We start from the raw sequence: 14,359 nt of genomic DNA, 5'->3' as shown, positions 1-14,359 counted from the left end.
GTAGAGCATCTGTTTTTCAGGAAGAAGGTCCCAGTTTCAATCCAGTTTCCAGGTAAGGGAAGGAATATCCCAGTCTCAAATCCTGGAGACCTGTTGGCGGCCAGTGTAGACAGTTCTGATCTACACGGTCTGACATGCTGTATGGCAGATTTCTATATTCTTTAATGCAGAGCAAGCTGCATAATTCTGCCTCTACTGCTGTTCTGAAGATCCCAGAATGATCGTGGCCTGGCCCTAACAACATCTCAACTGTTCTCAATACGTTGCTATCATACTCCTGCTACCAAATAGAGCAGTCAAAACATGAAGCAAGAAATGGGAAGCATTTAGTCTAACTTGGACATGTTAAATATCAGGGTGGTAGTGATGTTTTGATTGAAATGGGCTTTTGCAACTTGGTGGTCAGGAGAGAACTTTACTCAGTTTGGCACATTAACTAAAAACCTTTGCAAATCTATAATGCTCCTGAAAGTTGTGATGTAGAAGAGAAATTGGTATTATGTTATTATCTTAAATTATTTCTCTGGGCACACTCCAGAATGTATAATTCTGGGCAGCTTCCTCCTGGCGCGGAGTGGAGCCTGCTGCTCACTACGGCGGCGGCAGCAGCTTTGGCAGCTTCCGAAATAGCAGTGGGCATCGGGCTCCGTGCTGGGAGGAAGCCGCCCAGCGAAGCCAGCTTAGCATCGCTGGGCAGCTTCACCCGGCAGCTTTCTCCCAGCGTGGAGTGGAGCCTGCCGCCCACTGCAGCCATACCCGACATATAAGACAACCCCTGACTTTTTAACCTCTTTTCCGGGGTTAAAAAGTCATCTTATATGCCGGAATCTACGGTATTTGTCATGTCTTCTCTATGGGAGAAGATGAGACCAGGAGGGAAAACTCCTTTATCTGACTACCTGTAAGATATTTCCTCCTTCCTATATTGTTCCCTTCAGTGATACAATATAGGACAAGCAAAAGAGCATGGCATCTCTGGCAGGCTGGCATTATCTTGTAATGACTACCATTTTGTTTGTCCCAGATCTGTTGGTCATAGCCCAATATACAATTATCTGTGCTTTTAACTCAATGGGATTTAGAGTACTGAACTCTGTGCTGGTCTGAGGGTAGCAGCCCTTCTGTTTGGAAATGGAATGAAGATCACGAGCAGCAGCTGGGGAAATGCAAGTTGGATCCTGCTGCAATGTATAGTGTTGCTAGGTTAGCATAGCAGTGCTCCAGAGTCATAGGAGGATGACCTGTGCCATAAATCAGTTATAGTGAACATATCAGAGTTCTCTTTAAATAATAGTTAAAGCCTTTATATATCAACCTTTTGTGTTCTTCCACACCCGTCCAATGTTCCTGACCCTTCTTTTGAATTCTTTTAGTTTCTTTAAAAATCACATCTTCTCTTCAATGTTTATATCACATAAAGTCTTATGGTACTTAAAACAAACAAACAAACAAACAAACACGACACAATCCTTTGCAACATGGGTACAGCACCTGCACATGAAGGAATCCCCCTACCAGATAAAAGAGCATTGTTTCCTCCTTTTCTATCCCCAAACCCCACTATAGTGCATAGGCATAGGCACAGGCATTCAGCTTGCCATGCTGTTCTGGTGAACAGGAGGTCCATGTGCAACTCTGAGATCTCCACTTTGTCCTCTAATCTCTGATCCACTCACTCAAGGAACATGAACTCCACGTTTGCAATCCTTCCCCAAGTAGAGAAGGCTGGTTAGGTGGACCTCCTGCTTCCATGTCTCCCATTCCCCAGACTGCCCTGGCACTGTTTCTAAAGAGTCATCCATATGTTTCCACCTCCTAAGGGGGAATGGGGTTCTGTTGTGTTCTTTGTGGAGCCCTCCAAGTTCCAGTGCTGTACATATAAACTGTATCCCGTTTTAAAAACAACTCCTCTCCATTCTTTAAGCAGAATCACAGTGGTCTAGTCACTCCAAACAGACATATGATTTTATTCACATGGAAGTCAGTAAAACCCAATTAGCTAAGGGAGTGGGATAGTCATGCTGCATCTAATTCCCACCTTCATTCTAAATCAGTGCTGGGAAACTGGTGGCCTTTCAGATGTTCTTGGACTCCAGCTCCTATTGCCGCACCATGCATGGCTAATGGTCAAGTATGATGGGAGTTGTAGCCCAACAATATCTGGGGGAATATCATCCATCCATGTTGTTAATCAACACTGACCTCTCAGCACAGGGGTAAGGAAAGTAGAGATCAGACTTCCTGCATTAATGGACAGGTAGAAGACAGAGAAGAACTTGCTTCTTTCCTGGCCCTGAAATGAGAGAAGATCAAATCAACATCAGAGATTTTTTAAAACACTGCTTAGAAACATAAAAATGGTTTTGTCAACGGGGCTCCATCAATTCCACTCCAGTATGAATTATACATTTGTATTGACCTAAAATAAAATGCAAGGTTAAAATCAAGGCAAGATATAGATTCTCTCTCTTTCTTCACACTTCTATATAAATACACAAGTAGAAGGAAAGATTCTCTTCTCTTTGCATGATGGAGGGAGGGGGATTTACAGAGAGAGTAGCAGTTACTTATTCAGAAGGAGCATTTTAATTGAGTCCCAATATAGCCTCATTCAATCCAACTTGGCAGTGCTTGACAGCTCATCATGTCTAGGCAATATTCTCCCAAAAAACATAAACAGGAAAAGAAACATATTCATTATAAAAAGCATACACCAACAGCTCAGATAAGGAAAAGGGTGGAAGAAGTTGGCAACGTGAAGCCATAGTTAGGCAAGAAATAATTGGGATTATATAAATTACATTTCAGCCTTATGTACATTTGCTTCGTAGTATTAGCTCATTTATTTCAACGGAACCTACTTCTGTAGGCTAAAAATATCCTTGCTAGACAAATTCAAGGGGCTATTAACTTTTGCTTATGCTAACCAGGAGCACAGAAGAAGAACTGATATTACTAATATGCATTACATGCAGATACAGGTGGAATTTACAACAAAATGCTACAGTGTGGATTCCAGCCAGCCAGCCAGCCAGCCATGCCTTATGCCAGGGCAATCTAAAAAAGCTAGCAAAGCCATGCAGAATCTTATGGCTGCTCCTTTTCATTAATCAGAACACAACTAAAAATAAGCCATAGAAATCAAAAGTGTTCCAGTTGCCCAGCTCAGGAAGTTAGAACCAGGCAAGAGCAACAAGTTTCCAGGTAATAGGCCAAAGATTCAGGTTTCACAATCACTTATTTAATTGTGGATGACAGAGCAGAGCAAAGAGCCTCCAGCGAAATAAAAAAACTCAGACTCAATATGTGCTCAGAAGCCTTGGCCAATTTACAGCTATTCAGCTATACTCTAATGTGAGTAGCACAGTTAGATGATTTTGATTCTGGACTTAGAGAAGGGACTCTTTAAGATGGTAATGTGCATTACTTCACGTACTTTAAAGTGTGGGAAGCCAGCCCTGCTGTGTTTGTAGCTCCTCCTGCTGAGTGGGGCCCCTCTCTGTTTGCCCAAAGTGCTGCTCTAATGGCACCTCTCACTATTATTGACTCTGAAGTTGGCAAAAATAATAGGCAGTTCTCTTTGTACTGGCACAGGCTGATTCCGACGTGAGAAAATGGCAGGAGGGAGAGCAATATATGTAAATGTCTGCTCCTCTTTTTACATGAACTCCTGCGGTTATTTAATTTATAAAAAGGTTCAAAATCGTTATACAGTAATGAGAAATTGCCCCATATAGATTTTTTATGTGCAGAGCTACCTTCCAGTGCTCAAGGTTGTGGAGTTTCACAGGCAGACTATGATAATGAATGGGTGGAATCCAAATATTATTTTCTTAATAATATTTAAGAGGTGCAACAGCGAACCTTTGTTTATTTTTCGCCAGTTTGTAAACCACCCTTCCTTGTGCCAATTTACTACCCCAAAATACTTTCATATTTAGGTAAAGCTCCTTCATGAGCCCGCACAACCTTTAATATCTTCTTTGGAGGACCTGATCAGAGTGCCTCCATCTTCTGAGGGGAGGTGAACAGCAAGAAGAGATGGGACTCAATCATGGTGCTTTGTCTCTGGAACATCCTCCCCCTGCTCATCTATTAGGCTTTCTCTCTGATTATTTTTATAATGAAATTGAAAGGGCCTTTGTTGATTTTAGCTTTTCATATCTCAGCTTGCTCACTGAGCTCACACAGAGAAATGCTGTTTGTTGTCCCTCATGTTACAGAGGACCAGCTGGCTTCAACAACAAGTTGGGGTCCACAGCATACTGGTCCCATGCTGTGGCAGACTCTTATGGCGGAGATCTGGCGAGCGCCCTCACTTTGAACTTTCAATTGTATCCAAAGACCTTTTTATGCTGACAGTGAAGTATTCTGTGGGTTTGGGCAGGGTATTCATTGTGTGAGGAAATCTTGCAATGGGTATGTCCAGGAAACAGCCGGAGTCAGGAGAACTTCAAGACAGTGGTACCTCGGGTTAAGTACTTAATTCGTTCCGGAGGTCCGTACTTAACCTGAAACTGTACTTAACCTGAAGCACCACTTTAGCTAATGGGGCCTCCTGCTGCTGCCGCGCCGCCAGAGCACGATTTCTGTTCTCAGCCTGAAGCAAAGTACTTAACCTGAAGCATTATTTCTGGGTTAGCAGAGTCTGTAACCTGAAGCGTATGTAACCTGAGGTACCACTGTAGTTGCATTTATTCATGAACAACAACATGTAGATGAAAGGCTCTATCTATCTAGGTTCTCCCAGTTTCTCATTTTTCCAATCTTAAAATCAGTTCTCCAGATTTTGCAGCTATTTAAGAATTCTTTTTTAAATGCATCAGCATTTTAGTGCCAATTCCTCCTATTAAACGTATTTTAATATGCAGTTTTGACTAAGGTACAAATGTTTGCAAGCATCTTCCCCAAATACAATGCACTTTTGTATGTTATTTCCACAAATAGCTTTATTTTTATGCACACTTTCCCCTAATATATGCATTTTTGTAACTGTTTTGTGCTTGGAGAACTGTATCACAAAATTCTGATAAGTGTGAATCTATGATTGCTTCCAGACTGTCACTATGTAGGGGTGGGATTAAATCACATGCTGGCAAATTATGATTGTCTAATTACAGGTGCTTGGAAGGTCCTGCACAACAAACCCCACCCCATGAACTTTTTATGACAAAGAAAGTCACAGGGAACATGCAGCATTGTTTAACCTCACCACATTCAATGTTCAGTGAATAGCTGACATCATCTAGCCTCCCTATAAACAAATCAGGATGAACTGGGGTCATCTGGAAACAGCTGAATTTAATTTTGAGTGAATACAGTAATATTGAAAGGGAAGTATGGCTTAGCCACATTTTCTATAAACAGAAAATAAAAAAGTCCAAGCTTACCCTATAGCTTAATTATAGAAATCAAGAGCTGTTGACCATAATTAGTATGCACAGAAACCTTTTTGCTCACACTAAGTATAGCAAATGTAATTTTCTGCAGCTGAATTTGGTTTCCGGATTACTAATTATATATACAGAAATACAAGTAACGAAAATAAATATTAAGATTTTGCAAACGACTTTTCACCAGAACTCTTTAACTTGCTTGTTAAGGGACAAATTGTGCTACTGTTTCATCCACTTACCTATTAGCCCCTTGAGCTAAATAATCCCCACTACCATCTATCGGACCATAGCCCTGCTATGTGAAGGCAACACTGGTTCCTTACAGCCTATCCATCAAACCCAAGACCGAGCAAGGTTTGCTAACTGCTGTTAGACAAGGGTTATCCAAGGTGAGTCCCGACAGATGTGGACTACACCTTCCATCATCCCTAACTCTTCACCACATTGACTATGATGAGAATTATAGTCCCAAACATCTGGAGGACACCACCTTGGCTGTCCCTGTGTAATACCATTTTTGGTGCTTTTCCTGGTGACTGTGACTAGGGATAGTAGGGTCTGTCAGTTTTGATCCCTTCTTAAAATCAATTCTCAGCATTTCAGCAGCATTTTGTGGATTTTCTGTTTTCTTTTAAATCCTCATGAAATTCTTCTGCATGTGTGAATTTCTCCAAATAAACACATTTTTGCAAGCTATTTCTCCTAATATAATGAATTATTGAATGTTATTTTCACTAATATATTCATGCTTATGCATACTGTTACCCTAATATATGCCTTTTTTGGGTATACATTAGGTGGTTAGAGAACTGCATCACAAAATTTAGAAAAATGTGAATTCTAAAGGATGTCTGTTTCAGATCTCGTAGTGTTTCAGAAAATGCAAATTTGCTAAATTTGGCTTTAAATGCAAACTGAATCCAATTTCTCCCCTATCTCTAGCCTGCGCCTATACAGACTGATGTAAATGATGCACCACCTCCACTTGCTTTAGCATATTGCTATCCATTTGGTGCTTTCCAGTATTCAAGACGGACTCTGAAATTATGAAGGCACTTGGGATTCTTGGCATGTAGCTTGTTTGAAGTTATTTATTTTGCTTGAGGTCCATGCTGCATGAAGGACCTTATAGCCTTAAAGCTCTGTCAGCAGTCATTCTCAAGCTTTTGAAAGCATGATTTCAGCATTCGCATGGACTTTCAAAGCTGTACTGTGGATATCATGGGCTGGTGACTTTTTTAGAGATCTCATTAGGATTCGAGGGAAGGTGAAAGGATCACCAGGCTCAAAATCCCTAAAGCATCTTATGCCTGAATTAACCAGTTTTGATGACTTCACTGGTTTCCACCTCCCACAGACCATGCACAGGCACCTGCTGAGCAACTGCATCTGTCAACACTTAGCAGTTGCAGAAGAAAACTTCAAAGATCAATCCCCACTTTGTTACTTCCCAGCAGCAGCATCCATAAAGTGAGGTGTGAATTTCCAAATAGGCAGTGCATGAGCCTTAGCCCCTTGACATATTTATTTTGATTCTGGCTTTTCCACACCTAAATGCCTCCCCAACTTGGGAGTCCACAATTAAGATGTAAATGTATGTCTCATTATGAGCAATCACATCTGGTACATCTCTTGAATAATCTTGATGCCACGGAGGGGAAAGAAAGCGAATCCTGAGTCAGTCAATCCAAGTGTGAAGCCTACAGAAGAGATCCCATTGTCAGTGCCATTTTCTTGGTTCCAAGAATTGGATTCCGGTGTAATTGGATTTTGGTGGATTTCTGTTGGTTGCTTTGAAATCCCTTCAGTTCCTGATGTACTTCCATGCTGCTTTCTCAATTATTTGCTTTAATTCAAAACTCTGGATATTTGTGCACATGCATTTTCACTCTCTACCACACTGTATTTTGAAAGCTGTAGTCATTCTTGCAGATGCATATTTTGCTTGAGGTCACCCTGCAGCACAGAGCTTGTAAAGCTGCATGCGTAGTCATTCTTGTGCATGCAGGAGTGTCATAAAGCCACTGTCATATCCCAAAGACAGTGGGTTGCAGACAGTTCACCACTTGCATGGAGCAAGAGAGCTCACAGGACTCACAACATTTGGGGGAGTCTGTTTTCTCTTTCATCCATAATGGCGTTGCAAATAGTTCAAAGCTGCAAAAAGTCTTGACAGAACTGCAGGAGAGATGGTTTGTCATGAAAGTGTTAAAATATCCCAAGAACACAGGTGTCATGTGAAAACAGAATGTGGAGAAGAGGTGAGGGATCCATCGTGAACATGTGGTAGATTTCTGAAATGCATTCAAATTGATTTCAATGTCCTTGTCATAATTTCTGGAGCAGGATTCAAAATGACCAGCACTACAACAATTCAACACAATTTCCATCTATCTTGAAGTGAATTTCGTAGGCTAGGTAGCAGTTGACAACAGTCTGCAAATATTTTAAGCACAACTCCCCACCGTGTGTAAATGAATTATATTGTTAAGTGGCAGTAGTGAGGGTGAGGAAATGACATGCCATCTTGCAGTGGTAGTGAAATTCTTATTTGTACATGTTGTTTTGCAGAGTAAGGGCAGTTCTACACCTTATGATTTTGGAGGGAGTCATAGGTGGTATGATGGTGCAGTCTTTGCCAGATGTTTCAGACTATAACTCCCACAACAGCTGACTGGGGCTGGTGGGAGTTATAATCCAAAGTATCTGAAGTACCTGATTAAACAACAGTATACATACATTTGGGAACCCTTAACTAGTCAGTACTGCCTTCTGCTGCCCATGAGTACCTAAAGAGGTCCATACAGGCATTTGATACAATGTTTGATGCAAAGAACAGCAATGCAATGTCTTGTGTATGTACACAACCTTCTCAATCACAATTTTTTGCACATAATCCTACCTTCCTTGCCACAGAATATATACTCCAGCTTGCCATAATGCACCCATTACTTTAAAGCATAATGGGAGAAGTGATCCTAAGACACAGGGGCAGGAACTTACATTGCAATACACTGAATAGTTTGGGGTGGCTCATTTTAAACAGTATGTCAAGAAATTGGCATAAAGCTGAGTGACAAAAAGAAGGGAAGTCAAGGATTTTGCCTGCCAGATAAAAACACATTGACTTAAGCCCATAAAGGTAAAGGTACCCCTGCCCGTACGGGCCAGTCTTGACAGACTCTGGGGTTGTGCGCCCATCTCACTTAAGAGGCCAGGGGCCAGCGCTGTCCGGAGACACTTCCGGGTCACGTGGCCAGCGTGACATCGCTGCTCTGGCCAGAGCCAGAGCCGCACACGGAAACGCCGTTTACCTTCCCGCTGGTAAGCGGTCCCTATTTATCTACTTGCACCTGGAGGTGCTTTCGAACTGCTAGGTTGGCAGGCGCTGGGACCGAGCAGCAGGAGCGCACCCCGCCGCAGGGATTCGAACTGCCGACCTTTCGATCGGCAAGTCCTAGGCGCTGAGGCTTTAACCCACAGCACCACCTGCGTCCCCTGACTTAAGCCCATAGTAAGCCTTAAATCTGTGGCCTGCAGCAGGTAGGCATCCCGTGAGTTCTAACAAGCTCCAGCCTGAGGAGAACTACAAGGAAAAGAGTCACATCAGACAGCAAGTAATTCTCTTCACAGCAGTAGGCTAGAATAGACCATGTGGTGCTGCCTGTATAAAAGCTGCCAGGTCACCCTTGCTCTGTAGGCTGAACACCAAGGTCCCAGTCCCTGCGAAAGATACTCTACCCTGCCTTCTTTGCAGAAGTCAAGTGTGACAAGTGTTATTCCCCTTCTCAGTGTGCATCTGGAACCTATGCACATTAAATTGAAGCACAGCAACCTGCAGGGTAAATGCATGCGCTTGCTCTTTTTTGCAGGCCAAATAACCCGCGGAAAGCAGAAACATGAGTCTGCTCACATGCCTGCTTTTCGCAGGGATGTTGGAGAATTCTAATGGAAATGGAAACAGGAAGGGAAATTAATGACATTTGCTTATTTAGTGCATGTCCAGAATGGAAATCAATCCAGCGAATAGGATTGGTATTCATTGTGGTTGTTTTCAGCCTGCAAATGATTGCATAATTGTTGCTGGGGTTCCCTTCCATTTGCACTGTGCTTCCTTTGCACTGCAATAAATGGCCTTTGCACTGGAAGGAATGTTGTCGAATAATGCAACAAGAATGTAATTAATTATGTAAAATTCCACCACAGTGGACAGCAAGACGAATAATGTAGTTTTTGTTGGATGCTGACATGCAGCAGAGCAGAAACAATACTGCGTACGATGAACACAGAACACAAATCAATGCCTGCTTACATTCCTACATATGAAGTGAACCTTAGTACATCCTCCTTAAGGAATACACCGCTGAAGCAGAGTGCACATGATAATGATCTTCCAAAAGAAAACATCTGTTTCTTCACTCAGAGTTTGGAATTTTGGGGTGAAACATTCAAAGGTCTCCTAGTCTCCATTAACGATTAGCTTTTAACAACTTCTAAAGATCAACTTAACCCAGGAAGGTAATACTTAACCTCTCAGACAAGAGCACAGTGATTAATTTGGAGGGAATCTGCAAAGCATTTTGAAAACAAGTGCTGTGTGTTCTTGTTATAATCACATACTAATTAGTTGTTAATTAGAAGTTGATTACAAAATATTACTAATTATTATTAGTCATAGATGTTGCACTTCTGGGAATGATATAACCCTCAGGAGCTGCTACTTTGAGATAAGCAGAGGAAGATTCCTAATGTCAATTACAATTACTTTTTCTAAACTCAAACAAATCTTTTATGTGTCTTTCCCTTCCCCAGCCAAATTACATGATTTGTGTGATTCTTATGTTGTCAGCTCTCTGCCTAATAACGATACTTCCCCATACCTTAAATCTATGATTATCTGTGTTGTAATATTATTTTCTGACATAGGCCCAGATGCTAACTACATGATTCCCCCCCCCCAACAACAGGCAAACATAAACAACCAAAATGCAATAAAATAACTCAGTACATCCATCCGCAGCTACAGAGATGATATGCAGGGCTGTGAAAATATGCAATCTCATGTTTGATCAAAAATATTGCCTGCCTGATCATTAACAAACAGGCTTTCGGGGGATGCTAGGAACTTTCAATATCCTGAAGGTATCCTATTGTTTAGGTTTCATGAGCTATGTGAGAAAGTGAATGCAGTTGGTGCTAGGATGGGGAACACTACAGTAACGTAAACTGCTAGTAACGTAATAGATAGAATTCCTTGCTGAAATCTTATTTTAAATACACATTTACCTTGTGCTGGTAAGCCATGCACAGTAGAAAAAACTCCCCATGCTCTGGGCTTGGGGGTATGAAACTACAAACAGAGAAAGAGAGGAAAAGAAGATTAGGACGCAGAGGTATGCAAGGTTAGTGGAAAGTAAGGGAGAGTTGTTCTTTAAACCAGCATGAAATACAAGGTGTATTTGCACTGACCAGCTTTGCACATGATTTTTATTGGAAACACAGACACCATTAATGTTCCCAACACTGACTTTAATAGTGAACTTTGTGACAAGTGCCAACAGCAATGGACTCAAAATGGGGCAACTGAGAGAAAAGAGGGAAGTATCAGCATGCTTGGGGGAACAGCAGGTTCAGCATAAATACACACACACACACACACACACACACACACATATTATGGGGGGCAGGACTCACTCAAAACAGTACAATGAGAACTGAATATGCTCAGTAGCCATATCATCCTGAGCATTGGTTGGAAAAAGAAAATGGGGAAGGAGGGCAAATGAAGTGGCCTGAACTCTTAAGAGGAGACATATTGCACCATTTTGTTGCATAGGTTCAACTTGTTTCCTTAATTGTTAATGCCAGAGTTTCCTTCTCAGTTTGGACAGTGGTCCATTTAGCCCTATTTGGCATCTCCATGTAGCCACGGTGGGTAGTAGGTAATGGGAACGTCCAAGAGCTCAGAGAGTTGTTTTCAGCCTAGCTTCCGTGATGGCATAAGAGAGTATCCTTAGGGTAAGTGGTGGCAAAGAAATGGAAAAACAGGTTCCAAGGAAACAGATTCTGCCTTGTGTGCACAAAGTTTTGGCAAAGGAATGCAGGAACTCCATTTGCTGCTTCTTCAGTTCCAACCACCGCAGCTCACAGTCACCTGTGCCGTCGATGATGCTTTCTGAGATATGGAGGGAGGGACTAAATGGAAGTAAGCAACTTCAGGTGGCGCTTGTCCAATGACATCCCATTTTGTTTCCACAGATGTCCATGTTTTACGAGACCTCAAGCCATAGTTGGCAGCAGTGACCAAATCCTGCATATTTTCCTGTTTGTTCCTCAGAGGCTTCAGAGAAGTGTGGGAGGAAAGGTTTAGCTCAGAGGCAGAGCTCATGCTTTGAAGGCAGAAGGCACCAGGTTCAGCCACTGGCATTTCCAGCAAAATGAATCAGGTAGCAGGTGGTGAGAAATACCTTGCTCTGTTTGAGACCTTGGAGCACTGCTACCAGACAGAGTTTAACTATGCTTGGTTACATTAGACAAGGCCTATGACATGGCATAAGGCAACTTACTAGGCTCCCTAGATGTGGACAGAGGATGAGCAAGTTGCACACTTCTCATGGACAGAGCTTCTGAGTAATACCCAAAGCTACCCTTTATATAGGCAACCTTGCTATTGTCTCTTTTGCATGGATAGTCAAGAATGAATGTTCATTACATTGCATTTGACTGTTTATTAAAAATGATGAGCCAGGGGTGAGTAACCCTTTGAGGGGGCTTGATAGTCACATTGAGAGTTTGACCACCATTCCAAGGGCTGCATTGCAGTACACACACTCACACACTCAGAACAGGCAGCGTACATATACAGGCACACACTCAGCAGATGAAGGGAGACAAGCTGGCATGAGAGGGCCTGCTCCTGCTCCATTGTTGCCGTGGGGAGCAGAAACACAGCTTCTTTTTTATCTTTTGCAAAGGAGCTCCTTCTCCCTCTGGTAAGGCAACACTGACAGGAAGTCTTAGAAAGGAAACAGGAAAGAGTATTCCTTCCTGTTTCCCAAACCTCTCTGAGACTATCTAACAATATCACCAACATTCAAAGAATGATGCCAGGTCAGATGTAGAAGGGACCCTTTGGAAGGTGAAAAGAAGCAACAGCACCTCCCCCCTCCCCGCTGTATAACAGATCAATGGAGGAACGGTGGGACTTAATAATGTCAACTGCTGGACAATGTTTTTTTATAAGGGTTGTTTTTTTCTAAGAAAGAAGGCAAATTGTTGGAATGGTAGTTTGGGACCACCATGAATTGCTTCAGGAGTCCAGATACAGCCCATAGGTCAGGGAATAACCATCCCTGCTAAGTGCTATGTTTAAAAAAGCATTAAGAAACCACATGGATAAAAGAAACAAAACTCTTACATGCTCCTCTTCAAACTGGTCTCCACCAAACGCCGCCACACAGGGCTTGATACCTCCTGTTCCAAGAGCAATCAGAGTCAGGCCAGTCATCGACAGAACCCTTCAAACAGGAATGGAGACATTTCAGCACCACAGAAGGGTGTGTGTGTGTGTGTGTAGGGAGAATAGCAGCACTTCCCAACTACATTGCATACCCGAATCCTTTTCTCCCCAATAAAATTTTATTAAGACATTTCATGATCTGTTACAACAAAAAATAAACTAATCTAAACAGAAAAAAGAGAAAAAGGAGACTGCAAAGTCCTCTCTTACAGGTAGATCTTAACTTGCCCCACACAGAAAGAGGTGAACTCTCCCAGCCTCACAGTCTGGGAGATCTTTCCTTCCCTGCTCCTCACACAGGGTCCTTCCCCAACCATCCATCACCTTCATCTGCATGCAAACCCCTGATTAACCCTGAGTGGAGGACCAGAATACTTTGAAGCATGTTACTGAAGGCCCATTCACACTTGGTGTGTGACAGCTATTTTTCTGCAAGAAGGGGCTGCATACGGGGGGGGGGGGGGGTATGTGAGGCCAGTTGCATGAGTCAAACAGCTTCCTAACTAGGAAAGAGAGTAGTAACCAGGTGGGATCTCTATTCAGAATCCCCCAAAGTGTGCTACCAGAGAGATTGGTATGCCACAAGGGAGGAAGCAATCAAACCATCATGTTGGATTTGGCAGAAACCACCCTCTCACTTTCTCTATCACTTCCCAGGCAGCAATAACTGTCCTGAGGGTGCACTGGAAGTCTCTGAAGCAGTGCTTGCTATGGCTGATTAGTGCAGGCAAATCACAGAAGCATCACCATTCAAGCCTGGTTTCAGATTTTACAGGGCTCTTCCCTCAGCAGACTACCCCTTAGTGCTGACTGACCCCCCCTCAGAGCCGTCTCCTCTGAGCGTCAGCACTACTGCAGCTGCCAGCCTCACCTTCCCAATACATTTCCGAACACAATTCAAAGTGTTGGTGTTGATCTTTAAAGCCCTAAACAGCCTCGGTCCAGTATATCTGAAGGAGCGTCTCCACCCCTATCGTTCTGCCCGGACACTGAGGTCCAGTGCCGAGGGCCTTCTGACGGTTCCCTTGCTGCAAGAAGCCAAGTTACAGGGAACCAGGCAGAGGGCCTTCTTGGTAGTGGCACCTGCCCTGTGGAACACCCTCTGACCAGATGTCAAAGAGAAAAACAACTATCAGACTTTTAGAAGACATCTGAAGGCAGCCCTGTTTAGGGAAGCTTTTAATGTTTAATAGACTATTGTATTTTAATATTCTGTTGGAAGCCGCCCAGAGTGGCTGGGGAAACCCAGCCAGATGGGTGGGGTATAAATAATAAATTATTATAATATTATTATTATTCCCTTTGCACTCACTCTGTGAACTCACTGGTAGCCATGGCACTGCCACCAGCTAAGCCCACTCATGAGTGTAAAGTGAAGCAGATGAGACAGCCAGTTCCACCCTTGTATAGCGAGTGGATTTACTTGGCACCAGACACTGGGAAC

At 42.8% G+C, this 14,359-nt stretch overlaps 1 protein-coding gene across 3 annotated transcripts in view; it reads right to left on the bottom strand.

Moving 5' to 3' along the window:
* The window catches only part of SLC15A2 (solute carrier family 15 member 2), a 73,229-nt gene that overhangs the window by 39,295 nt on the left and 19,575 nt on the right, over nucleotides 1-14,359 (bottom strand). For all 3 annotated transcript variants that reach the window (XM_079953811.1, XM_079953812.1, XM_079953810.1), the window contains 2 exons: nucleotides 12,814-12,913; nucleotides 2,203-2,293 (listed from right to left, as the gene is read on the bottom strand). In XM_079953811.1, the coding sequence (XP_079809937.1) occupies nucleotides 2,203-2,293; nucleotides 12,814-12,913 (191 nt within the window). The remainder of the gene's footprint in view (nucleotides 1-2,202; nucleotides 2,294-12,813; nucleotides 12,914-14,359) is intronic.

This window comes from Podarcis cretensis, assembly GCF_951804945.1.
Source record: "Podarcis cretensis genome assembly, chromosome: 1".
NCBI lineage: Eukaryota > Metazoa > Chordata > Lepidosauria > Squamata > Lacertidae > Podarcis > Podarcis cretensis.
This window is presented reverse-complemented; position numbering and strand designations above follow the sequence as displayed.